General features: G+C 41.9%; 1 protein-coding gene across 2 annotated transcripts; it reads left to right on the top strand.

The window, feature by feature from the left end:
• The first annotated feature begins 1,612 nt into the window (after positions 1-1,612).
• tbl2 (transducin beta like 2) lies at positions 1,613-25,224 on the top strand. Of its 2 annotated transcripts, none has more exons than XM_043718634.2 (7): positions 1,613-1,770; positions 12,384-12,514; positions 16,023-16,207; positions 21,043-21,194; positions 21,857-21,983; positions 22,201-22,353; positions 24,528-25,224. In XM_043718634.2, exons 1-7 carry the CDS (start codon positions 1,653-1,655, stop codon positions 24,982-24,984), a joined length of 1,323 nt encoding a protein of 440 aa, XP_043574569.2. In that variant the 5' UTR covers positions 1,613-1,652; the 3' UTR covers positions 24,985-25,224. The 2 variants fall into 2 exon arrangements, with proteins under 2 accessions (XP_043574569.2, XP_087833553.1); XM_087977427.1 differs by lacking the exon at positions 1,613-1,770 and adding an exon at positions 15,301-15,433 and having other exon boundaries at positions 12,383-12,514.
• The last annotated feature ends 2,288 nt before the right edge of the window (positions 25,225-27,512 follow it).

Genomic DNA, 27,512 nt, shown 5'->3' on the forward strand with positions numbered 1-27,512 from the left:
GCTGGAAGTTGGGAACAGCGGTGAGGTGGGGGAAGGGGAAATGAGGAAACTGTTGAAGTCCACATTGAAAGCCCCTGGGGTTGAAGTGTTCCGAGGTGGAAGATGAGGCGTTCTACAACCAGGTGTCTGGTGGTGAGGGAGCGGCGGTGAAGGAGGCCCTGGACCTCCATGTCCTCGGCAGAGTGGGAGGGAGAGTTGAAATGTTGGGCCACAGGGCGGTGTGGTTGATTGGTGCGGGTATCCCGGAGATGTTCTCTAAAGCGCTCTGCTAGGAGGCGTCCAGTCTCCCCAATGTAGAGGAGACCGCATCGGGAGCAATGGATACAATAAATGATATTGGTGGATGTGCAGGTAAAACTTTGATGGATGTGGAAGGCTCCTTTAGTGCCTTGGATGGAGGTGAGGGAGAAGGTGTGGGCGCAGGTTTTGCAATTCCTGCAGTGGCAGGGGAAAGTGCCAGGATGGGAGGGAGGGTTGAAGGGGAGCGTGGACCTGACCAGGTAGTCACGGAGGGAACGGTCTTTGCGGAAGGCGGAAAGGGGTGGGGAGGGGAATATATCCCTGGTGGTGGGGTCTGTTTGGAGGTGGCAGAAATGTCGGCGGATGATTTGGTTTATGCGAAGGTTGGTAGGGTGGAAGGTGAGCATCAGGGGCGTTCTGTCCTTGTTATGGTTGGAGGGGGGGGGGGTCTGAGGGCGGAGGTGTGGGATGTGGACGAGATGCATTGGAGGGCATCTTTAACCACGTTGGAAGGGAAATTGCGGTCTCTAAAGAAGGAGGCCATCTGGTGTGTTCTGTGTGGAACTGGTCCTCCTGGGAGCAGATACGGCGGAGGCGGAGGAATTGGGAATATGGGATGGTATTTTTGCAGGAGGTGGGGTGGGAAGAGGTGTAATCCAGGTAGCTCTGGGAGTCGGTGAGTTTGTAAAAAATGTCAGTATTAAGTCGGTTGTCATTAATAGAGATGGAGAGGTCTAGGAAGGGGAGGGAGGTGTCAGAGATGGTCCAGGTAAATTTAAGGTCAGGGTGGAATGTGTTGGTGAAGTTGATGAATTGCTCAACCTCCTCGCGAGAGCACGAGGTGGCGCCAATGCAGTCATCACTGTAACAGATGAAGAGGTTGGGAGTGGTGCCGGTGTAATTACGGAAGATCGACTGTTCTATGTGGCCAACAAAGAGATAGGCATAGCTGGGGCCCATACGTGTGCCCATGGCTACCCCTTTGGTCTGGAGGAAGTGGGAGGATACCAATGTTTGCATGTATAGGTGTGTTATTGGACGTTTTCGTGCATTTGTTGTAAAAACATTAAGATGGAAAACAAAGATTTCAAGTGTTTTTCTTTTCTGAATAATGATAGATGCATTTTTAGTAAACGAACACAGGAATTACATTTAGCTGTGTTGTGTGAGGTATACATGACGAATTTTATTCTGAAGTGAGCACATATGACTAATGACCACATATGTGCCTATTCTGCAGTGTCTTTCTGCAATACTATCTTAATCCACGTGGACGTGCAATTAAAAGTAGCTGCAGAGACCGAACACGTCGCATGCACACAGAGACGTCACTGTCACGTGCGCACTGGCTCCACCTCCCGGCATGCACGCTGACGTTCCGGGAGGCGAGGTGGGGGTGGGGACGATACCGCATGGAGCCGTTCGCGATCATTGCCGTCTCCTTGCTCCTTGGGGCGCTCATTTACTTCATCTCGGCGGCGGTGACCGGATCGCGAAAGAGTTTACCGCAGGAAGGCAGCATCGTTGAGGGTAAGGAGTGGGTCGGGGATTAAAGAACCGAGTGAGCGAGTTGAATCCTTCGCACAGGCCGCCGCCTTGCTGCCGTCAGCGCCTCCTGCTGGCTGGCGGAGTTCCCAGCGAGCTCCTTTCATGATGTGTCAGGGTCCACATAGGCGCAGCCACACTGCAGGCAGTCACTCACTCACTCACTCACTCAGTACAGAATATTAGAGTCAGAGATGTACAGCACGGAAACAGACACTTCGGTCCATCTTGCCCATGCCGACCAAATAGGTCAGGCAGCATCCGGGGAGCAGGAAAATCGACGTTTTGCCAATAACCCTTATTCAGGGCGTTTGCTCAAAACATCGATTTTCCTGCACCTTGGATGCTGCCTGTCCTGCTGTGTTTTTCCAGGACTATAATCTTGACTCTAATCTCCAGCATCTGCAGTACTCACTTTCACCATGCCAGCCAGACGTCCTAATCTAATCTAGTCCTATTTGCCAGCACTTGACCCATATCCCTCTAAAGTGAAAGTGAGGACTGGAGATCAGAGTCAAGATTAGAGTATCCGTCGACATTTCCGCCACCTACAAACGGACCCCACCACCAGGGATATATTTCCCTCCCCACCCCATCCGCTTTCCGCAAAGACCGTTCCCTCCGTGACTACCTGGTCAGTCCATTCCCCCCAACAACCCACCCTCTTGGCACCTTCCCCTGCCACCCCACACAAAGTGCAAAACCTGTGCCTACACCTCCTCCCTCACCTCCATCCAGGGCCCCAAAGGAGCCTTCCACATCCAAAGTTTCGTCTGCACATCCACCAATGTCATCTATTGTATCCGTTGCTCCTGATACGGTCTCCTATACGTTGGGGAGACTGGACACCATCTCACAGAGCCATTTAGAAACTTCTCTGGGACAACTGCACCTATCAACCCCACTGCCCTGTGGCCGAACATTTCAACTCCCCCTCCCACTCTGCCGAGGCCATGCAGGTCCTGGACCACCTCCACCATCATTCCCTCACCATCCGACGCCTGAAGGAAGAATGCCTCATCTTCTGCCTCAGAACACTTCAACCCCAGGGTATCAATGTGGACATCACTAGTTTCCACATTTCTTCTCCCCCTGCCTTACCCCAGTTCCAACCTGCCAGCTCAGCACCATCCTCATGACCTGTCCTACCTGCCAATCTTCCTTCCCATCTATCTGCTCTACCCTCCTCTCTGACCTATCACCTTCATCCCCATCTCCACTCACCTATTGCACTCTTAGCTACCTTCTCCCCAGCCCCACCCCCCTCCTATTTATCTTTCCACCCTGGAGGCTCCCTATCTCATTCCTGATGAAGGGCTTTTGCCTGAAACGTCAATTTTCCTGCTCCCTGGATGCTGCCTGACCTGCTGTGCTTTTCCAGCACATTCTAATCTTGACCCCCGTATCCCTCTAAAGCCTCCCTATTCATTTACTCATCCAGATGCTTTTTAAATGCTGTAATTGTACCAGCCTCCACTTCCGCTGGTAACTCATTCCAATTATGGACCACCCTCTGTGTGAAAATGTTGCCCCTTATGTGCCTTTTAAATCTTTCCCCTCACACCAAAACTATGCCCTCGAGTTCCGGACTCCCCTATCCTAGGTAAAAAAACCTTGTATATTTACCCTAACTATGCCCCTCATGATTTTATAAACCTCAAAGGTCACCCCTCAGCCTCTGAGCCTCCAGGGAAAACAGCCCAAGCCTATTCTGTCTCTCCCTGTCGGTCAAATCCTCCAACCCTGGCAACAGTAATCTATAACAGTTACTCAACTCAGACACAAGCACAGGCAAAACCTCATGATACACTATTGTAGAAGTCACTGGCCCAAAGTTATCTACTGCCAAGATTCCTACACTTACTCTAAGCAGATCTGAAACTGCTCATTACTCATCCCAGCATGTTACCTCTTGAAAGAATTCTCTGTCATACATATCTGACTGAATTACTGATCTGCTTCCACTTTCTCCCTCTGGAGTTTCTCTTCCCTCCATTGACCACTTGCACACTAACCTCTGGATATTACCCTAGGGTTTTCTTGGAAATGTTCTGGTGTGATCTGTTCTGTTGAGTGTTTCCATCAGTATCTGTTGCCTTGCCACCTCATCCCATTGCTATACTGAAGTGACTCTGTAACATTGGTGCTCCTTTAACAAGGTTATTTTGTCCTTAGTTTTTTTTCGAGAGGTGTTGTAAAGGCAGAGATGCTGAAATGTCTGAACTGGCTACTATGGTCATGGCTAACAGATGCTACCTAAGTCAGCAATCAGAAAAGACTTTCAGGTTTTTTAAAAACACTTGTACAATGAAACGGGAGTAGCCAGCTCTCCCAGTTCAGGGTTTTTCTAGTTTTGGATTAGTTTTAGCTGGGCTCCCAAACAAACAGCTCCATGCTGATCCTCTCTCTTGTGAGAACCTGGGTTTGAATTTACCTTTTTGCTAAGGGATGTGTTTATGGGATGTTGCGGGGAATCGGAACAGTTCTTTGCTAAGTTGCATTTTTCGTGTCCACTGGGTTTTCAAGTAGTTATGTTATTCTAAATTTGGTTTTCTTTTGCTTGTAAATAAATTCTGTTTTGTTTAAAAACTAGTGGATTGACCCACTCCTGAAATATTCACCTTACATCTGCTTAAAACAACTGGAAAAGTTAGATTCTGGCTACCACCTTAAAATGTTTTGAGGGGGTCTGGCCTGGTCCATAACACTCAGCATGGTAGGTCTGATATAAAGGGGAATAACCTGCTGTAATTCAGCCTTTTCACTTCCATCCCCAAATGGTTCAGCCAATGAAGTACTTCTGATGTGTTGTCAGTATTTTTATATTTACACAAAAACAAAATTGGCTTGATGGTAGGACACAGGGTAGTGGTAAAGGGTTGTTTCTCATACTGAAAGCATGTGACTAGTGGTGTTCTGCAGGGATTGATGTTGGGTCCACTGTTATTTGTCATTTACATAAACACTTGGATGAGAAGCATGATTAGTTTGTGGATGACACCAAAGTTGGTGGTATTGTGGCAATGAAGAAGGTTATCCAAAAGTACAACAGCATCTTGATCAGCTGGGTCAATGGGCCGAGGTTTGGCAGGTGGAGTTTAATTTAGAAAAATGAGATGTTGCATTTTGGAAGACAAAGACAGGGCAGACTTACACAGTTAATGGTAGGGCCCTGAGTAGTATTAGGCAAAAGTGAGGACTGAAGATGCTGGAGATCAGTGTCTCGATTAGAGTGGTGCTGGAAAAGCACAGCAAGTCAGGCAGCACCTGAGGAGCAAGTAAATTGACCTTTCGGACAAAAGCCCTTCATCAGGACAGAAGGCAGGAAGCCTCTGGGGTGGACAGATAAATGGGAGGGGGTGGGGATGGGGAGAAGGTAACCAAGAGGACAATAGGTGTTTGGAGGTGGGGATGAAGATGATAGGTCAGAGAGGAGGGTGGAGTAGATAGGTGGGAAGGAAGATTGGTAGGTAGGTAAGATCTTGAGGGTGTTGCTGAGCTGGAAGGTTGGAACTGGGGTAAGGGGGGAGAGGGGAAATGAGGAAACATTGATGCCCTGAGGTTGAAGTGTCCCGAGGTGGAAGATAAAGCGTTCTTCCTCCAGGCGTCAGGTGGTGAGGGAGTGACAGTGGTTACCTTCTCCCCAGCCCCCCCATTTATCTCTCCTCCCCGGAGGCTCCCTGTCTTCATTCCTGATGAAGGGCTTTTGCCCAAAACGCTGATTTACCTGCTTCTCGGATATTGCCTGACCTGCTGTGCTTTTCTAGCACCACTCTAATCTAGATCCTGGATAATATTGTCGAACAGAGATCTAGGGTTTCAAGAACATAGTTCCTTGAATGTGGTGTCACAAGTAGACAAATGGTGAAAAAAGTGTTTGGCAAGCTTGCCTTCATTGATCAGAGGTTTGAGTATAGGAGTTGGAATGTCATGTTGCGGCTATACAGGACATTGGTGAGGCTAGTTTTGGAGTACTGCATGCAATTCTAGTCACCGTGCTATAGGAACGATGTTATTAAATTGGAAAGGATGCAGAAATTATTTACAAGGGTGTTACCAGGACTGGAGTTTGAGTTATATGAAAGGCTGGGACTTTTTTCCTTTTGGAATGTAGGAGGTTGAGGGGTGACCTTATAGAAATTAATAAAATCATGAGGGCCATAGATGAGATGAATAGCAAAAGCCTTTTACCTTGAGTAGGGGAGTTCAAAACTACAGGGCAAAAGTTTAACATGAAAGGGGAAAGATTTAAAAGGGAGCTGAGGGGCAACTTTTTCTCACAGAGCGTGGTTTGTATATGGAATGATTTGCTGGAAGAACTGGTAGATGCAGGTGCAATTACAACATTCAAAAGACATTTAGACATTACATGATTGAGAAAGGTTTGGTGTTATGGGCCAAATGCAGGAAATGGGACTAGTTTAGTTTGGGAAGCATGGTCGAAGTGGATATATTGGTCTGAAAGTTTGTAACTTCCCACAAACAGGAAGGGGAGGTCAGATAATTCAACAGTCATGAATGAAGATCGTTTGACCAGTTTTAATGAATACATTTAGCAAATCCTCCTAATTTATCAAATACAATTTAATGCAATTTGCCCTGTTTTCTCCCCACCATCATCTGATTGTTTATAGAGTTACAACATAATATCTCTGGGATTTTCATCTCCACTGTTCTGTTAGGATGTGTTCATGACTTTTTGTTTTAAGAAAAGTTAATTTTTTTTATTTTTTTTTAATACTGCTGATTCAAGACTAAGATACTATTTAGAATGCAAGGAGAACTAACAAGCTTCCAGAGTGCAGGGTGTCTCTTACACACACATGAAAACTGCACCTCAGCTTAAACATCTCACCTGAAAGTTGGCAGCTCTCAAAATGTAACATTCCCTCTACTGTGCAGAATTGTTGGCCTCGCTATTGGAATTCAGCTTGAGCCCATGACCTCTGTCTCTGGGCACAGATTATGACAAAGGCCATCACAGCCTGACCCTCCACTGCAATCCTCCTGACGTTGCTTCTTTCCCTGGAGAAATGTTCCTAACTCCTCTGCACAATTTCAACCAAATAAGGCAGTGGGAGCACAAGTATTTGTCTGGATAATGTATGCTTGTATATGGTTTCACATTGTATTAGCCAATCTTACTTCCTGTTGCAATTGTAATTGATTTTTATATCAACATTTAACATGGTAACTTCTTGATTAAAAACCTACGATAGGAATCTTCATGTAAGTAGCTGTCCGTTGTGATGTGATTGCATGCTATATTTTTAAAGAGGTTGCAACATCACTTGGAGCAATTAACAATAGGCTTAACCAGTATTGCACATCAGAATTCTATGCAATTTATCAGCTGATGTTAACTATCAAGTGTCTCGCAGTATTAGGCAAGTCGGTTTAGCAGATTAATTTCTGGGGTGATGGGGTTGTTTTGTGAGGAGGAATTGAGGAAACTGGCCACATTTCTTAAAGTTTCAAAAAGGTCATCTGTTATGAAATTTGCAAAATTTTTCCAGGGTGTGATGAGGTCTTTCCCCTGATTGGTGAGTCTAGAACCATGGGGCATAATCACAGGATAAAGAGTAAGCTATTTAATATTGAGATGAGGAGAAATTTCTTCACTCAGGTGGTGGAAAATTATTTGAAGGGGTGTGGAAACTCAATTATTTAGTAAGTTCAAACCAGAAATGAGTAGTTTTCTAGAGGCTGTTGGCATCAATGTATACGTAGAGAGTGTGGGAAAGTGATGTTGAGGTAGGTGATCAACCATGATCTAAGTTAATGATGGAACAGGCTCAATAATGGCTACCGGATGTTCTTATTTAGTAGGTGTCACTGATTGTGGTCTTGCTGTTTGGTTCTGGAGTTTGGTGACACTGCAGTGGTGATGTTAGTGTTTTCTAGAACATGAGGTGTGCTTTGACCTACTGCCACTATGGCATGGAAATCTGAAGCTTGACAGAGCTGGATGGGGAGAGGATGCAATATTGAATTTAGCTCGCTAGTGATGTGTCTCTAGTAAGTGGACGCAGATGTTACAGCATTTGATAGTGTTGAGAATAATCCATTTTTAGCTGCACTAGTTTGATGTTTTAAGTTTTTTCTCTTGGGCACTAAATGTGGTATATTGTGACACCTAGAAGTGTACATTTGTCTTTTGTCTGTCCTTCTGTGCATGTCCCAATCTCTTACTTTGTGTCTGTTTTTACTAATTTGAATATTTGCATTTTGTTTGTATGTTCGAAACCCAACAGTCAATCTTTAATCCATTGAACACCTTTAAAAAAGACAAGAGCAGCAGTAACCAGGTCTGTGGTACTACGACTGACTCTGGGTCACAGCGGGAAAGGGTAAAGGTAAACAGGACCTTTAGTGATAGGAGACTCGATAGTTAGGGGGGGACAGGCAGGAGATTCTGTGGCTGAAAACTGGAATTCAAGAAGGTGTGTTTCCTCTGGGGTTCCAGGATCTGGGATGTCTCAGAGCAACTGCAGAAAATTCTCAAGGTGGAAGGTGAACAGCCAGAGATCATTGTGCACATTGGCGCAAATGACATAGGTAGAAATAGGGATGAAGTCCTGCATAGTAATTATAATGAGGTAGGAAAAAAGTTGAAGACTAGGACTTCATCAGTGGTAATCTCCAGATTATTTCCAGAGCCACATGCTGGTGAGGGTAAGAATAATAGGAAATGGCAGATGAATGCGTAGCTAAAGAATTGGTGCAGGGAGCCGGGATTCAGGTTTAGATCATTGGGATCTTTTTTGGGGCAGAGGTGACCTGTTAAGAGGGGTAGTTGCACCTGGAGTGGAGGGTGACCAATATCTTGGCGACCAGTTTTCCTAGTGCTGTAAGGGAGTGTTTAAACTAGATTGGCAGGGAGACACCTGTGAGGCTGAAGGAGATACAGTAGTCAGAAATAGTAAGTTTGAAGAGACCGGTCAGGCTGGAACACGTCAGGGAGTAAGGAATGCCTACTGGATTAAAATGCATTTATTTCAATGCATGAGGGCTGACAGGTAAGGTTGATGAACTCAGGGCGTGGATAGGTACATGGGACTGGGATATTATAGCCATTACAGAAACATGGCTAAGGGAAGGACAGGACTGGCAACGTGATGTTGAAACTTTATTGCTGGAACAGCACAGCAGGTCAGGCAGCATCCAGGGAACAGGAAATTCGACGTTTCGGGCACAGGCCCTTCTTCAGGAATGAAGAAGATATCTCCAGCATCTGCAGACCTCACTTTCTCCTCGAAGATGGCAACTTGATGTGCCAGGGTACAGGTGCTTTGGGTGGGACTGAGGTGGTGGAAGGAGGGGAGGGAGAGTTGCATTTTTTGATTGAGGCAATTATCACAGCAGTAGTCAGAGATGCAGTAACTGCAGGATTATCCAATGAGGCTTTATCAGAGGAGCTAAGAAATAAGAAGGGGGTGGTAACGTTATTGAGGTTGTACTGTAGCCCCCAAATAGCCAATGGGAATTGGAGGAACAAATATGCAGAGAGATTGGGGAGACTTGCAGAAGCGGTAGGTTTGTCATAGGAGATTTTAAGTTTCCTAACATAGAGTGGGACGGCCAGAGCATTCAGGGCTTAGATGGGGCGGAATTTGTTAAGTGCGTTCAGGAAAGTGTTCTCAAGCAGTGTATATAGGGTCCTACTCGGGAAGGGGCAAAACTCAATCTACTCGTGGGAAATAGGGCAGGGCAGGTGACTGAAGTGATGGTGGGAGAGGACTTTGGGACCAGTGACCATAGTTCTATTAATTTTAAAATAGTTATGAAGAGGGACAAAACTGGCCCACAGGTTCATGTTGTAAATTGGGGCAAGATGAATTTTGACGGAATTAAACAAGAGCTTGCAGGGGTTGATAGGAGTAGTTTATTAACAGGCAAAGGGACCTTTTGGCATATGGGAGGCTTTTAAAAGTGAGATAGCTAGAGTTTAAGGTCTATATTTTCCTATGAGAGTGAAGGGCAAGGTTGGCAGGAATAGGAAACCTTGGATAATGAGATATTGAGGCTTTGACTAGATAAAAGGAGGAGACATGGCTCAGGTACAGGCAGCTGAGATCAAGGGTGGAGGTACACAGGGAATACAGGAGTTGACTGAAGAGGTAAATGTGGAGGCCAGAAAGGGGGCACGCTATAGCCTTGGTTGAGAAGATTATGGTGAATGCAAAGAGGTTCTTAAGTATTTTCAAGGAAAGAGAATCCCTATAGAGAGAATAGGGCCCCTCAAGGGCCAAAATGGACATTTATTTGTAGAACTGCAGGAGATGGATGAGGTCCTCAATTAATATTTCTCCTTTGTATTTACCATGGAAAAAAACATGAAGACTTGGGAATTTGAGGAAGTTAATGGTGATATCTTGGGGTCAGTCCATAACAGAGGAGGTGTTGGACATATTAGAATGTATGAAGGTTGTTAAAACTCCTGGTCTGACCAGATATATCCAAGAACACTGCAAGAGGCTACAGAAGAAATTGCAAGGGCCCTGGCTGATATTTTTACATCATCGTTAGCCATTGTTGAGGTCCTGGAAGACTGGAGGGTAGCAAATGTTGTGCCATTAAGAAGTGCTGCAAAGAAAAGCTTGGGAACTACAGACCAGTAAACATAACCAGTAAACATCTGTGGTGGGTAAGATATACATGCATTTGGAAAGACAGGGTTTGATTAGGAATAGTCAGCATGGCTTTGTACATGGGAGATCACGCGTCACAAATTTGTCAGAGTTCTTTGGTTTTGTGACTAGGAAGGTGGTTGAGGACAGGTCAGTAGACGTAGGCAATATGGATTCCATTAAGGCCTTTGATAAGATACCACATGGTAGCCTGCTCTGGAAAGTTAAATCGTGTGGAATCAAGGGCAAGCTGGCAAATTGGATACAAAATTGGCTTGGTGGTAGTAAGCAAGGGGTAGTAGTGGAAGGATGCTTGTCGGACTGGAGGCCTGTGACTAGTGGCGTGCCTCGGGGCTTGGTGCTTGGGCCCATTACTGTTTGTTATCTAAATCAATGATTTGGATGAGAATGTACAAGGCATGATTAGTAAGTTTGCAGATGACACTAAAATAGGCAGTATCATGGACAGTGAGGAAGGTTATCAAAAATTGCAGTAGGACCTTGATTGGCTGGGTGATGGGCCGGGGAATGATAGATGGTGTTTTATATATAGATAAGTGTGAGGTTTTGCATTTTGGAAAGTCAAATCAAGGTCGCAGTTTCATGGTGCATGGTAGGGCCTTAATGAGTGTAGTGGAACAGAGGGACTTTGGGGTTCAGATGCATGGTTCTCTGTAAGTGGAATCATAGGTAGACAGGGCAGTGAAGAAGACTTTTGGCACACTGGCCAGAAGTTGGGAAGTTATGTTGCAGTCATATGGGACGTAAGTGAGGCTGCACTTGGAGTATTGTGTTCAATTTTGGCTACCCTGCTATAGGAAGGATGTTATTAAACTGGACGTAGTGCAGACGAAATTTACAAGGATGTTGCCTGAACTCAATGGCCTGAGTTATAGGGAGAGATTGGATAAGCTGAGACACTTTTTTTTTAAAGAGTATAGGAGACCTGAGTGGGAATTGTATACAGATGATGAACGTGAGAGGCAGGGATAGGGTGAAGGTACTTGGCCTTTTCCCCAGGGTTGGGGAATCGAGGACTAGAGGGCATCAAGTATAAGGTTAGAGGGGAGAAAATTAAAGGGAACCTATGCATATGGAATGAGCTGCCAGCAGAAGTGGTTGAGGTGGGTACATTAACAACATTTAAAAGGTGTTTGGACAAATACATGGATAGGAAAGGATTAGAAGGATGTGGGCCAAGTGCAGGGAAATAGGGTTAGTGTGGACAGACATTTTGGTTGGGATGGACCAGTTTGGGCCAAAGGAGTGAGTCTACTATGATTCATGTGAGAAATCCAAATGAGTGATGACTTTATCATTGTTAAGCTAAAAATATGGTGATTGTATCAGTTAAAGAGAATATGATGTATTTATCTTTGTGCCAATATTTTCTGTAGAAATCCCAGGCTTTTGTCCATGCTTCCTTCCCTGTGTGTCTCCTGTGTCCCTCCCTTGGCTTCTGTTACTTTTACTGCCTATCAGCAGATAAAATGCTCATTCAATTTTAAAAAAAATTCATTCATGGTATGAGGATGTTGCTCGCTAGGCCAGCACTTATCACCCAACCCTAATTGTCCAGAGGGTAGTTAAGAGTCAACCACATTGCTGTGGGATTGGAGTCACTTGTAGGCCAGGCCAAGTAAGGAAGACAGTTTCCTTCCTTAAAGGAAATTAATGAACCAGATGTTTTTTTTTCCCTGACATTCAGTAATTAATTCATGATCATCATTAGACTCTTAATTCTATTTTTTTTATATTGAATTCAAATCCCGCCATCTGCCATGGCAGGGGTTCAAACCTGAGTCTCCAGAACATTATCAGGGTGTCTGGCATAACATTCCACCAATAGTTCTATGAAGCATCCTCCCCCAACTGAACCCCCGTTGTCTACTTTTTGGTTATAGACAAATATTTAACTTACTTGTTATAAAATATCAGTGAACTGAAGTCATCTGTTGTTTTATTCAGAGGACAGTAAAGTCAGTAATGGAGTGAGTGACAAAAACACAGCATCAAAGAAGCAGAAATTACAGCGTCCACGTAAAGAAAAATTGCAGCAACATGTATTTTCCCACCCATTGTTGGCTACTTCATTAAAGGTAAGGAACCATATTTATATACAATAAATCCTTTACCACACTTCAATAGTCATGTTAATAATTAGAATTGCACCTGAGATGGGAGAAAAGCTGGATAAAATCTTAGTTCATATTTGTAGATCAGCAACAGCTTGCACTTATAAGATGTCTTTCATGTAGAGAACAAAACATTCCATACCTATGCCAGAGGAGCAATTTTTAAAAAATTTGGGACTTCTCTACCTTTTGTGTGGTTGAAATGTTTTTAGGACTGCATACCACTTGTAACAACTAGTGCGAAAGCAACAACTATAGCTGCTGGAAATCTGAAATTTTAGTTAGAAGATGCTGGAAATACTCAGCTGATCAGGCACCAGGGGTAGGGGGAGAAACTGAGCTAATGTTTCAGATTGTTTCATGTCTGAGGCAAGATGGAAATGAAATAGGTTTTGGGGAATGTGGAAGAACAAGATGGAAGGCCCATGATAGGGTGGGGGACAGGGTACAAAAATCAAAGGGACTGATAAAGAAACAGATGAGTGTGAATGTCAGCCATCTGATTGGAATATGAAGGAATGAAGAAAAAAAATTAGATGCACTGAAGCAGCAAATAACTCCAAGAAGGATATCTCTGTTGTTGTGGTTCTGTTTGCCGAGCTCGGAATTTGTGTTGCAGATGTTTCGTCCCCTGTCTAGGTGACATCCTCAGTGCTTGGGAGCCTCCTGTGAAGCGCTTCTGTGATCTTTCCTCTGGCATTTGTCGTGGCTTGAATCTGCCGCTTCCGGTCGTCAGTTCCAGCTGTCCGTTGCTGTGGTCAGTATATTGGGTCCAGATCGATATGCTTATTGATTGAATCTGTGGATGAGTGCCATGCCTCTAGGAATTCCCTGGCTGTTCTCTGTTTGGCTTGTCCTATAATAGTAGTGTTGTCCCAGTTGAACTCATGTTGCTTGTCATCTGCGTGTGTGGCTACTAAGGATAGTGGGTCGTGTTGTTTCGTGGCTAGTTGGTGTTCATGGATGCGGATCGTTAGCTGTCTTCCTGTTTGTCCTATGTAGCGTTTTGTGCAGTCCTTGCATGGGATTTTGTATGCTACATTGGTTTTGCTCATGCTGGGTATCGGGTCCTTCGTCCTGGTGAGTTGTTGTCTGAGAGTGGCTGTTGGTTTGTGTGCTGTTATGAGTCCTAGTGGTCGCAGTAGTCTGGCTGTCAGTTTGGAAATGCTCTTGATGTATGGTAGTGTGGCTAGTCCTTTGGGTTGAGGCATGTCCTTGTTCTGTTGCCTTTCCCTTAGGCATCTGTTGATGAAATTGCGGGGGTATCCGTTTTTGGCGAATACATTGTATAGGTGTTCTTCTTCCTCTTTTTGCAGTTCTGGTGTACTGCAGTGTGTTGTGGCCCTTTTTGAACAGTGTCTTGATGCAACTTCTTTTGTGTGTGTTGGGGTGGTTGCTTTCGTAGATCAGGACTTGGTCTGTGTGTGTGGCTTTCCTGTATACCTTTGTGGTGAATTCACAGAAAGCTCACCAGAAGCGCTTCACAGGAGGCTCCCAAGCACTGAGGAATGTTACCTAGACATGAGACGAAACGTCTGCAACACAAATTCTGAGCTCAGCGAACAGAACCACAATAACGAGCACCCGAGCTACAAATCTTCCCACAAACTTTGAAGGATATCTCTGTTTGCAAGCATGACCTCTGAGCTTTCTATCATTTGTCATTTTACTTCTGCACTCTGTTTTCATTTTGATTCTTTCTGTTCTTGGTCTGCTGATATGTTCCTATGAAGCTTCAGTAACAAAACCTTATTTTTTTTGGAATGCTAGATTCCATGTTGAGTTAGATCATAACTTCTGCCTCTATATTTTTGTTTTGTTTTTATTTGTTAACATTAGGTTTGTTGTTTCCACAGATACTGTCTGACCTGCTGAGTATTTTTGGCATTTTCTGTAACAGCCATTGCTGTACAGGATGATGTCTTCATGCAATTGTATGCTTTAGTTTGAAAAATGAATAATTTATGTCCACCATTTCTCAACTGGGCAACTTTTTCTGATTCTCCGGTAGAATTCTGGTGTGACTGTGACAAAATAATGAAATAGGGTTTCCCCCTCTAAGCCCAGACTGTTCTTCAAGTTTTTTCCAGTCTGACATTAATGAGCTGTAAGTTTTACTTCCATTCTAATCTGATGTTTGTCAGCCCAGTGAGCTTGTTCTCATTCGGTTAGTGTCAGGTGTTGGTCTCGTGTTAACAATCAGGCAGAAAAATTATAGGTGCTGGATTTGTACGTTCTTTACCATCTGGTCAATGTTGAGTGTGAGCTGTTTGAAATTGTTCCCATCTAGCTGGTGGAGTGCAGTTTTGTGCCCTGTTCAGTTGACAGTGAACATGAGTTTGCATAATTTCTCCCATATCCTCTAGTGCCTCTCTGTGATGTCACTGACCCTGCGTATGTGGGCAGTGCCTGTCCGATATTAAATATGGACCTTGCAACTAACAGCTATTAGAGATATTGGAGATAAATTTCAATGTTAATACAGGATAAATTCCTGTGAGCTACTATATATATATATTTAACTATGCTAGAGGAACTCTATGCAAGTACACTGGTGACAGCACAAGAAGAGCTCCATTGTGGTAATGCTTATGCATTTTAAACTTCAAAGTTATTGCATTTAGGTTTATTGTAAATATGTTGGTTTCAGTATCTATCATAAGCAATCTAGGCATCTTACATTTATGGGAGTTGACTCTCACTGCTCTCTCTCTGTCTCTCTATCTGTTTGCATGATCGTGTAACCCAAGGTGTGACAATAATAGCCCCTTGTGATCTGGACACGGTATTCGTGTGATCCGCATGTGTACTTCTTCAAATTATCCGAAGGTGAAGCAAGTGAACACTTGGTGCTACACAAAAAATGAGCTGCTTTATTTCACAGTAAGATGAACATGCAGAACACCACTTACTTCAATCTGTATCGTTTATCTTTGCACAATAATTTAAATTAACGCATGCTGTACTACCCACATCAATGGATCATTCTATTTGACTCAAAGAAGAAATCTTTGATCTATACTTCAGCATCTGTAACTAAACAAAAGCTCTCTAATGATCATTACTGCCTCTTGGCTTTCTGGTTTTCAAACCTGACTGCTTAAGTCTATAATTCTGTAGCAATCCTGCAGTGCACAGTTTGTTTTTTTAAAAAAAAGGAAGATCTGTTGGATCTCCTAAAATATCCAGCACCAGCTACTCCCAAAATAATAGGCATGAGGTTTTTACTGAGCAGAAACTAGCATGTAGCTTACAGTGAGCAATCCAGGAAACATCATTAAAGTTGGTCTTTTAGCAACTTAATTGTCTCTCATTTCCAGATCTTTTGTTAAAATTGTACAATGAAGTTAAAGCACATTTGGAATCACATATTTTTGAATGTAACATGCAACAAAGAATGATCCTGAAGTATACATGAGAAATGTATTGTCAGTAATTGTATTTTGATTGATTTTGTTACTTTGCTTTGAAGAGTCACAGTGGGAATGTCAGCTGCTTGGATTTCAGTAGCAATGGAAAGTACTTGGCTTCCTGTGCTGATGACCGTACAGTGCGAATTTGGAGTACAAAAGATTTTCTTGAGCATGAACATCGTTGCGTCCGAACTAATGTTGAGCTTGACCATGCCACACATGTGCGCTTCAGCCCTGACTCCAGGTAAAATGTGATCTTTTTAATCATTGAACAAAGCCAACGAATTTTTATAGAATAGGAGGCTATGTGGCCTGTCATGAATGCGGCTATTTGAAAGAAGAGCTGACCTATTACCTCTTCATCTCCTCTGCCCTGAAGCTCTTCAGCCTTCTCCTAGTTGATCTTAACCTATTGCAAATCCTCTTGCAAGGATGCCTACCTTAAAGAAGCTCTCTTCCTCCCTCTACAAGGATCTTAGTGAGTCCCTCTCTCACTGCACCCCCCCAGGTCATCTCCTCTGCCCTGAAGCTCTTTAGCCACCCTCTTGATCTGCAATCTTCTTCCCGACCTCTCCGCCCCTACCCCCTCTCCGGCCTATCACCCTCACCTCCTTCCACCTATCGTATTCCCAGAGCGCCCCCCCCCCTCCCCCCACCTTTTTATCTCAGCCCGTTTGGCACACCAGCCTCATTCCTGAAGAAGGGCTTATGCCCAAAACGTCGATTCTCCTGCTCCTCGGATGCTGCCTGGCCTGCTGTGTTTTTCCAGCACCACATTTTTCAACTCTTCATCCCCTGCTCCCTATAACCCTGCTCTCTCTTCCTTGTCAGATAATTTAATTTTCTCTTGAATCCCCCAAATGAATCTGTCTCGACCACATTCTTGGACAGTATGTTCCAAATTCTTACTGTTCTGCACAATAAAATATTTACTCCTGTTGGCTTTGCTTCCTTTGCCAATTATCTTGTTCTTCATCCACTAAGGACAGTTCTTCCCTATCATCTGTGTCTAGACATTTATTGATTTTGAATACCATGGTTAAATCTCCCCTCAGCCCTCGCTTCTTCAAGGAGTATGTTCCCAACATTTTAAGTCGTGTTTCTCCTCTGAAAACTATTTTAATAAATCACTTCTGCAACGTTTCTAATGCTTTCACATCCTACCTAAAGTGTGATATCCAGAAATGAATCCCAATGATCCTTTGAAGGCTGATCCAGTGTTTTGTTATGGTTTAACATAACCTCCTTGCTTTTATACTCCAGGCTCCTACGAATAAAGTCTGTATTCTTTATCAACCATGCACGTAATCTATCTTGCCACCCTCAATGATTTATGTACACAAACATCCACTACCCTTGTTCTGTATTTCCGTTAGATTATATCAATTTTTTAAAAAAAATGTTTTTCCTTGTTCTTTCCACCAAAATGAATCATTGTACACTCTGTTATGATCCTCGCTGCTGGTAATATTAGACAAGTCAAGAATGAAACCTTGCTTGATAGGTCATGTCTTTTACGTTTTGCAGTTGGTTGCATGGTAGTTCATCATTATAACAACATTCACACAAGGCCACAGATGTTCTTTAGCAGTAAAACATTAAATTTATCACATGAAAGACAAAAGCAATAGCATTCAATACTGCATGTAATACAACAAAGATTTTAATATGAATAGCAAAACAAAGTTTCAACTTGTTCTTCAACACTATCCTTTTACAAATACTTAATTTCAGAAAAAAAAGTCACTCCTATCTCAACTGTTTAAGCTTTTATCTTACTGACTCTGCTGTTTTTACTCCTAGTACCACTGATTTGATTTGATTTATTACTGTCATGTACCTAGGTGTAGTGAAAAGTTTTGTTTTGTGTGCAGTGCAGACCGGTCATACCATACAAAGTGCATTAGAATAATAGGACAGATTGAAGAATAAGTGTTACGGCTATGGCGAAAGTGCACAGAGAGCGTGATCAACGTGAAATTTAAAATTTGAGTGGGGAAGAAGCTGTTCTTGAATCTGTTCATATGTGTGTGCAAACTTTTTTATATCTTCTGCAAGAGAGTAAAACTAGAGTGGGAGGGGTCTTTGATTATACTGGTTGCTTTCCTGAGGCAGTGGGAAGTATAAATGGAGTCAATAGACAGAAGGCTGGTTTGCATATTGGAATGGGTTGTGTTTATGTCCCTCTGTAGTTTCTGGTGTCTTGGGAAGAGCAATGGCTAAACCACATGCTGATGGATCCAGATTGAAAGTCTTCTATGGTGCATTCTTAAAAATTGCGAGTCCTTGTGGGCATTCTTAATTTCCTTAGCCTCCTGAGGGATGTAGAGATGTTGCTATGCTTTCTTGACCATTGCATCGTCCAGGGTAAACCAGGTAGTTATTGGTGATTATCGCTCTCATGAACTTAAACCTCTCGATCATATCCACCTGAGAGACGTTGATGTAGGCAGGACCGTGCCCTCCACTCCACTTCCTGAAGTCAGTCGCCATTTCCTTCATTTCGTTGTCTTTTCACCATGTTGCTAAGCACAGTTTCTTTCCCATATTCTGTTTTGTCATTGTTTGAGATCTGCCCTACAATAGTGGTGTAGTCAGCAAACTTGAAAAAGGAGTTGGAGTGGAATTTGGCCATGTTGTCATAAGTGTATAAGGAGTACAATAGGAGGCATGTGGGGCACAGGTTTTGAGGATTATGGTGGAGGAGATGTTGCCACTTCTTCTTACTGATTGCCTTCAAAGGAAAGGAAGTTGAGGATCCAGTTACAGCGAGGGAAGCCAAGTCCAAGGTCTCCAGAGTTCAGAGATGAATTATGTTTGGAATTATAGCATTGAAGGCAGAACTGTGTCTCTTTTGTACTGCTGAGAGAGTTTTATATTTCCTTTCCAAGTCCATGGCATGAGCCTTTTGCAGTTCTCATGGCCGAACTTTCTCCGTTCTAACAACATGACTACTTCTATCCAAGCTTTCTTGACTTAGAAGCTCGACAAGCTTAAGCACTTTTTTGGCTAAGCTGACTGGTTACCCTGAACTAAAAGCATGATTTTTCCATCTCTGAGAAGCTGATATATCATTTGAATTGAACCTCTAAACTCTGAAGCTAAAAGTACTGGATTCCGGATCTGTTGTAAACATAGCAGTATAAACGTTCCATCCATTAATGCTACAGGAATTCTGCCAGGCACTTTACTACAGTCACATACATTTTAGGAATTGATGCACTTAAGTATCTGTTTATCAAGTGATGTTCTGACCATTTTAAAAATAAAAACAAAATGGAACTGGCCCAAATATATCTGCCTCTATTTTAAAATCCAATACTCTCAGAGGAAACTTGATTATCCGAACGAGATGGGCAGGCGCTATTTTGTTCGGATAATTGATTTCCTCTGGGGCTCAGAATTTTCTGTGAAGTCTGCTCCACTGCGCGTGAGCCCGCCCCCTCCCACCCAGCCCCCAACCCACCCTGCCCCCACCATGTCCACCACACCCCACACCGCTCCGGACAGCTACAGGACTTTGAGATCCCCTCCGGATAATCCGAAATTCAGATAATTGAGGTTCTGTCTATATATATATATATATATATATATATATATATATAATCTAACCTACCTCTCATCACACCTGCATTAAATTTTATCTGCCATGTTCTGTTTATTTCACCAACTGGTCTTTGTCCTTTTTAAATTCTACGTTATCTTTCTCACGGTTCACAACGCAAGTTTTGAATTATCTGCAAATTTTGAAATTGTGCCTTCTACACTAAAGTCCAGATTATTACAATACGTTAGTAAGAAGATGGGTCCCAACACTAACCGCTTGGGAGCTCCACTTTAATTCAATCTGAAAAGCACCCACCAGCTGCTGCTGTTTCCAATCATTTAGCCAATTTCACATCCATTTTGCTGCTGTCCCTTTTATTCCATAAACTCGTAACATTTCTTAGAAAGCTATTGCGTGCCGTACTATCAAATACGTTATGGAAGCCCATGTTGCATGTATACCATATCAACAGAATTATCCTCGTCACCCTTCTCTTAAATCTGATCAAAAGATGAAGTATTGTGTTGAAATAAAATTGCCCTTTTTTAAAAAAAAATGTCATGCTGGTTTTCTTTAATTAACTGCATTTGTCCAGATAACTTAATTTTGACCTGAAGTATAGGTCTTCGAAGCCTTGCTACCAGTTACACTGACAGTTGGCCTGTAGTTGCTTGGCTTGTCCATATTCCCTTATTTGAACAAGGGTAAATATACCTCTAGACTTGTGATATAATTTTGAAGCACTTTATCTCATGGCTGAAACCTGGAGCCTGTGCTGCTACAACTGTTACACATCTCATATATGATTATGGCGCATTGGTAGCATCCCTCCCACTGGACCAGGAGACCTGGGTTCAAATCACACCTAGTTCAAAGGTGTGTTACAACAGCTCTGAACAGGCTGATGAGGAAAAATAGGTTAAATTTTTAAAAAAACCCCAGCACTGGAAGCATCTTGGAGTTCCCACATGTCACAGAATGGGTACTCTATAGATTTTAGCTGTCCTGTCATTCCTATATTAAAAATTACTACTTAAAACAAAACACGCCCCTTCTGACATCACTTAAGTATCAGGAAGATATATGAATATTTTACTTAACTTTTTATTACATTTAAACTCAAAATTTCATTTTTTAGTTTATTATACTAACTCCCTAACTTTACAAAAGGAAATTGAAACTATAGTATTCACCTGCCAGTCACGTTGATGAGATGGTAGAGTTTTGGCTATTGCTAATTTTTGAATACATTATTTGATATAGCATTTAGAATTTTTATGTTATGGGAAGAAAATTATTTTACTGTTCTGTACATCGCAAACAGAAACTCACTTGCCGATTAGCTCAGCCTGAATTGCAGATTTGGTGAGAGTGGAAATACTTGTAATTTGTCAGTTTATAGGTGGTTGCTCATTACTCTGAATTCAGCTTGTCTGACCCTTGACTGTGTCTGACACAGCACCCCTGAGCCTTGTTCGTTGAGATACTAGCAGTGTATTAATGTGATTTTCTTTTGAATTCTGTCACAACAGAGCTTTCATCACATGGCTGGCAAATGAAGAAACAATCCGTGTTTTTAAAATGATCAAAAAGGACGATGGTACATTCACATTCACTGCTGCACCTGAAGACTTCCCGAAGAAGCACAAAGCTCCAATTGTGAACATCGGAATTGCCGAAACAGGTGAGGGCAACATGACTGCTTAGGGTTCATCTAACGTCTGCAGTTTGCTTCACTCGGCTAAGAGATCAGTAATTTTGGCCAGAGATGGGTGAGCTTTGACTCAGAATTTATTACTGTTCATTTTCATTTGTGTGGGAGCATTTTCCCCTCGAATCGAAAAGCCAGCCTGCCTCTTTGGTATCCATAGTTTTGATTTGTTCATGTGCCGAAACATACAAGATGTTTATCAGATAAGGAGCTAAATTATTGATTTGCTTCATGATTTGTAGTTTGAGAATGCATCACACTAAATTAATAATACTTTATCTACCTATCGTCTCAAAATACCTGTCTTTGCTTGCATGCATTATGTCTTTCTAAGCAAAGCATTTCGAGTATTGTTTTCCAAAATTCTTCACTTGTGACTATGATCTAGGATGACTTGCCAGACTTCCCTTGCCACAGCCTTTCAAGGGACATTGTCTATACCTTCTGATGACCTGATTGTAGATATTCTGTGTTAGAAAAATACAGATACAAACCCATGCCACATGGTGAGACTTGGACTTTGCATGACTAGTGTTTTTAAAAAATGTCAGAAATGCAGTGGGACTTGTCCTTTTTTGCAGTATAACTATAACGTGAAATATGTTAACTGTTTCTCTATCTTAATCTTATTACAGGAAAATTCATTATGTCTGCATCGAATGACACTACCATTCTGATTTGGGACTTGAAAGGAGAGGTTCTGGCTACAATTAACACTAACCAGATGAACAATGCATATGCTACAGTGTCTCCTTGTGGAAGGTTGGTGTCATTCACTTTAATTTTAAGTAATCAAAAGACAGCAGTGACAACATTCAGACTGGTTGCAATAGGACAGGGAAGGCCAGAACACACCTCCGTTGGGACTGACCAACTGCCACTTTGCAGCCAGTATTTGAGATATAACTTTGCATGTTAAACTTTACCACCTGGCTTCCAAAAACAATTAATGAGAAATGTTTCATTTCCATTGTTGCAGGTTTGTGGCTTCATGTGGCTTTACACCAGATGTGAAAGTTTGGGAAGTGTGTTTTACTAAATCAGGCTCATTCCGGGAGGTAATGAGGGCCTTTGACCTAAAGGGTCATTCAGCTGGCATATACTCATTTGCGTTCTCCAATGACTCCACGAGGTGAGACTCTGTATGACCATCTCTCATACACTACTGAAGTAGTCGGTGTTATTTACAAAGCATCCACCTCACAGCTGTCCAGATTTCAATGATTTTTATTTATATCCACTTACATCGTTCAGTTGTATAATATTGCAGCGACCAAGTGAGAGGGAATTCACAGAGAAAGGAAATGACCCTCGAGATCACTTTTAGTATAAATTTTTTGAGAACTGTAGGAATTTGTACCATGTTGACTGTCAACAACCTCATGGCCTCCATTCCACCAGGGCAACGTGGGAAAAAACCCTAGACAATTTCAGGGAAGACTTGGGAAATTCTTCTTTGATTCCTTTTGAGGTGATCACAACAGGAGACCTGTGAATCATAATGGTGTAGCCCATTGCTCACCGTGCTCCCTATAAGCTGCGTATCAGTCACAGTTCAAAACCAGCTGTCTATTAAATCCCTGCAACAAAACTGTGTTAACTAGACTAGCTGATAACTTATCCTTTTGTAAGTATACCACTTTATGACACAGTACTGGATGTGTATGACACAACTTGCATATATTTTCCCTGGTATTCCTTAACTAACCTAATTCAAATAGTTTATTTGAATGAACATTATCTGCTTCCTTTATTAGTTTAAAAGTGTTTGCTTTTCTAAAGTTAAAAAGAACAGGCTCTCGGTGCTGATTGCTGCAATTAAGTAATCTCTCTTGACTAATTTTCAAGATCTGTAAATGAGTTCCCAGTAGAAGGGACCAAATTTGGATGCAATATTTAATGAAGCCACTTATAGGATTTTGTGTTTTGTTTATGTTCTGTATCAGATCAAGCAATGTTATCTCTAAAGTTTGCAGCATTCATTGTGAATTTGCTATAGCAACAAGGTTCTCTTTCTATTCAACTTTCTTTAATCTTTCAGCCATCCATAGTGTAAAGATGCTTGCTGTTCATTTACATTGACTGATATATCCATTTCCCACCCTGTCCCCCCACCTCGAATGATACTATATTCATTTATGCTGAACGACAATTGCTTTCACCCCTTGCATTGGGTTTGATTGCCATTGTTTATTCTCAATGAAGTTCTAACTTTTGCACTTGTGTTTGGATCTTATGTAAGCTTTCAGGTAGTTCTTCCAGTGCTATTGACCAAATGATTATGATAGTGAAGAGCAGTGACCGCATGACTGCTTCGTAGGAGATTCCACTAGTTATCAGCTATCACACAAGCCTACTGTCAACAGTAACAACTTTCTGTCTATAAGATTGCAAGCAATATTTTCTATCTTATCTCAAGATTTTCCAACCAATTCCACAGTACTATGTCTTTATTGTGACAATGAATGGCACTTTCTCAAAACTTTGAAAAACAGAAGCATACAATTCCAACTAAATTACCTACATCCACCAACCTAACATATTCATCAAAGCAATTCTACAGTTTGATAAAATGTGTTCACTTTTTACCAGAATTCATGTTGAGAATCTTTTCAGTCAGCGCATCTTCCACAGCACATCTCTAATGATTTGTTTTAGCAACTTTCCTGTAAAATCAAGCTAATAATTATGTAATTTTTCACTTTTATCTTGTTCTCCTTTTGTTATGTATTGGTAACGTACCTGCATATTGATATTGGACCTATACAATTCTTGAGCAATTATCTCTTGAAATAGACCAAGTAAATTAGGCAACAGTCCTTTAGATTATGGTTCTCTTTTTGCTTTGAATAAGAGTATCAGATCACAAAGACCAGACCCAGCAAGTGGAAGAATGAAAGTGATTTATTGTTGCACTAAGCAATTCTCTTTCCTTTAGTTTGTATGTTGTGTAATACCAGGATAATCATTAACCTGGATATTGGGTGGCTATTGGATTTAACTGACTGCCCCATTTGCTTCTTTAAGATAGAGAACAATATTGACTGACTGAAGTCCTGTGAGCATCTTGCTGATAGGTTTATTGTTTGAATAAATGAGGGCAATTAAAAAGGGAAACAGAAAGGTAGTACACTTTAACTGATGAATTGATAGTTATTAATTGGTTGGTTGGAATAAATCATGAGAGTTTAGAATTACTCAAATTATTAATGATTATATGGAAGTTCTTGAATTTAGTTTTTAATGGATTGTTAAATCACAAATGTTGAGGCATTTTGTCATATCTCTGATTTGTTTCCTCGACAGAATGGCGACAGTTTCTAAGGATGGCACCTGGAAGCTCTGGGACACTGATGTCCAGTACAAACAGCAGCAGGACCCCTATTTGCTGTACACAATGAAGTGTGAAGTCTCTGATCCCTGCCGAATTGCGCTTTCTCCTGATGCCAGGGTGGTTGCTATTTCCTGTGGCTTCAACATTACAGTGCACAATGCCAAAACGGGCAAACAGGAGGAAGAGATTTTAAACGTGCATGGGGAGGAAATTACTGGCTTGGCATTTGACGTTAGCAGTAGATTTTTAGTTTCGTGTGGTGATCGTGCAATCCGAGTCTTCCACAATGTGGTGGGCTACCGTGCGGTTATTGAAGAGATGGAAGTCAGGCTAAAGAAAGCAACAAATGAAGCAATGCGAGAAAGAGTACAGCAACAGATCAGTGATGCTCAGAAGGCATTAGAGGCAGTATGCATAAGGAAAGAGTAAAACCACAACAAATCAGCATTGATTTTGAATTTGTCTTTCTGGACCTCCTCTGTAAACTCTGAGGAATGTTTGAGATTTCACTTTAACTGTATACTGTTTGTCCACAAAATAAACATGATAGCCCTTACAGTTATGGTTCCAACCATCACTAAAAGTCATTTTCAAGTGTAAGTGGACTGAAACTCTTTTGTTTGGAGCAGAATTTCTGCAAATGAAGAAAATACAAATTTTTGACCAGTACCTGAAGTTGGTTCTCCTTTTATTGCTTTGTCATTCTGTAGCATGAAACAGTGTAACAGGCTGACTATGTACTTTAGAAACAGATTTTTTTGAGATCCATTGAGATCTTAATTTTAGATTTCAACATAATGATGGAATGATGTTAGTTTCTACACAACTCTATACTATTAGTAAATTGTTTTAATTGAAAACCAAAAACTTTGGATGGTGGAAATTGTGAATCTAAACCTAAAATACAATACAGGAAGTACCTAACTGATCAGGCTGCATCAGAGAAAGAAACCAAATTAATTTTTCAGGTCAATATCCTTTTTATCAGAACTGAAAGAAGTTAATGATTTAACAGTTTTAATTGATTAGAGGCAAATAAAGCATGGGAGGGGAAGAAGAAACAAAAGAGATGTTTTTGGAAGGGATAGTGTTGCAAGGCAAAAACGAGTGTTAATGTAATATGAAGGAAACCGCCAATATGACCTGAAGCTGCTATGCGATAAAATTGAAGCATCAGTTATAATGTGATGTTGAACTCCTGTGTTGAGTTTTTAAAGCCTTCTGTTGTGCTTCATTCGAACAGTGTAGGGAGAGCTTAGAATGGGAGCAGAGTAACAAATCATAGCAATAAAACTGGAATCCGGGGTCATGCTTGCAGATTAAATAGAGGTGTTTACCTAAAATCATCAACCTCTCGGTGTTTACTGTGCCCAGGGAGAGCAGACCTGCATCGTACATAGCAATTACAGTATGCCAAAGTACAAGTAAATTCCTTTTTCACTAAAAATAGCCTTTTAGGACCCTGGACAAGGACTAGGAACGTGGTAAAAGGACAGGAGTTACATCTATGATTGAATGGGAATAGACCTTAGGAAGGGGAGAGTGTGTTGGAGGTGAAGATAGAAGACAGCCCCTTCGAAAAGTTGACAGGGACGGGGAATGTCAAGAACTTTCTTCTTTGTTCATGGCATTGCTGGCAAGGCCAATGCTTATTACCCTAAAAGAAAATGGCAGTGAACTGTCTTTGTAAACCCTGCGGTCATTGAGGTGTAGGTACAGGCAAGTACTGTTACGAAGGTTATACTAGTAACCATTTCAACCTCTAGTGATGCTATAACATTGGACTTATCACATGGTTTAAAATTTTAGAAACAAAATAAAGAATATGACCACAAGTTATCCAACATACAGCTGTTAAACAAAAGAATTTGCTCTTTTAACAGTTGGTAATTTAAACGGTAATTTAACCAGTATTTAATCTAAGTCAAAATCAAGGATTTCAACATTCAAAGTGAATGGGCTACACGTGGATAAAATCGTATTGCCAAGTAAATGCCAGCTAATTTGTGATATATTCATGATTTCTTTTCTCAACTGACCCGGAGTTGATTGCATAGTCACCTTGAGTGCTGCATGTTGGAAGTGCCACTTTTGGTGTGATGTTAAATTGAAGTCTTATTCACAGACGTGCATAAAAGATCTGTATTATTTAGTGAACAAGAGAGTGTTCCTGTTTCCTGACCAACATTTTATCCCTGGACCAACACCTAAAATAAATAACTGTTGTGATTTCAAAGTTATTTGTCTGTGGGATGTGGAGACAGCTGGCTAAGTTAGCATTAATTTACTTGTCCTTAATTCACCTTTAGAAGGTGAACCACCTTCTTGAACCATTGTAGTTCGTGTTACTGGTACAGGCGGACCATAATTTGAGAGTATTTGAGTTACAAATGCTCATACTTATGAACAAGATCTCGTATTACTATCAGTTTTAAAGATGTGACATGAACCTTTGCTCTTGCAGCTATTTTATATTGTATTGTGTTGCATGTTGCGTACAAATTGACATTCACTCAAGAACAGAGCCCATTCACAATTTGAGGACTGCCTGTATATGCACGCAGCTGTTAGGAACGGATTTGCAGAATTTTGACCCAATGACTCTGGGGGAACAGCAATATTCTGAGTTTGAAAGTTAGTGGCTTGAAGGAAAACAGCAGCAGATGGTATTGCTCTGCTCCTTAGGTGGGATTGGAGGGTGCTGTTTTAATTGGATACACTGCTACCACTAATCAGTGCTGGAGTGAATATTGAAGGTGGTGGAATGGGTGCCATTCCAGTGGACTGCTTTGTCCTGAATGGTGTAGAGTTTTAATGTTGAAGTTGCACCCATCTATCTAATGGTTGTAAGGGTCTGAAAGGGTTACTGCTGAGGGCACCATCCACTATGACTGTATGGATTCTGAGGGAGATGAGGATGTTATTTTTATGAAATCCTAATCTCTTTCACAATGCCT

This window comes from Chiloscyllium plagiosum, unplaced genomic scaffold (assembly GCF_037043375.1).
Source record: "Chiloscyllium plagiosum isolate Xiang-an unplaced genomic scaffold, Cpla_swu_hap1 HiC_scaffold_31, whole genome shotgun sequence".
Lineage (NCBI taxonomy): Eukaryota > Metazoa > Chordata > Chondrichthyes > Orectolobiformes > Hemiscylliidae > Chiloscyllium > Chiloscyllium plagiosum.

What these genes read in the sequence shown, in the direction of transcription:
- tbl2 (XM_043718634.2), top strand. Translation starts at nt 1,653, where the DNA reads ATGGAGCCGTTCGCGATCATTGCCGTCTCCTTGCTCCTTGGGGCGCTC. An exon ending in GGAAGGCAGCATCGTTGAGG is followed by an intron (nt 1,771 to 12,383) that starts GTAAGGAGTGGG and finishes TGTTTTATTCAG; the next exon opens with AGGACAGTAAAGTCAGTAAT. An exon ending in TGTTGGCTACTTCATTAAAG is followed by an intron (nt 12,515 to 16,022) that starts GTAAGGAACCAT and finishes TTTGCTTTGAAG; the next exon opens with AGTCACAGTGGGAATGTCAG.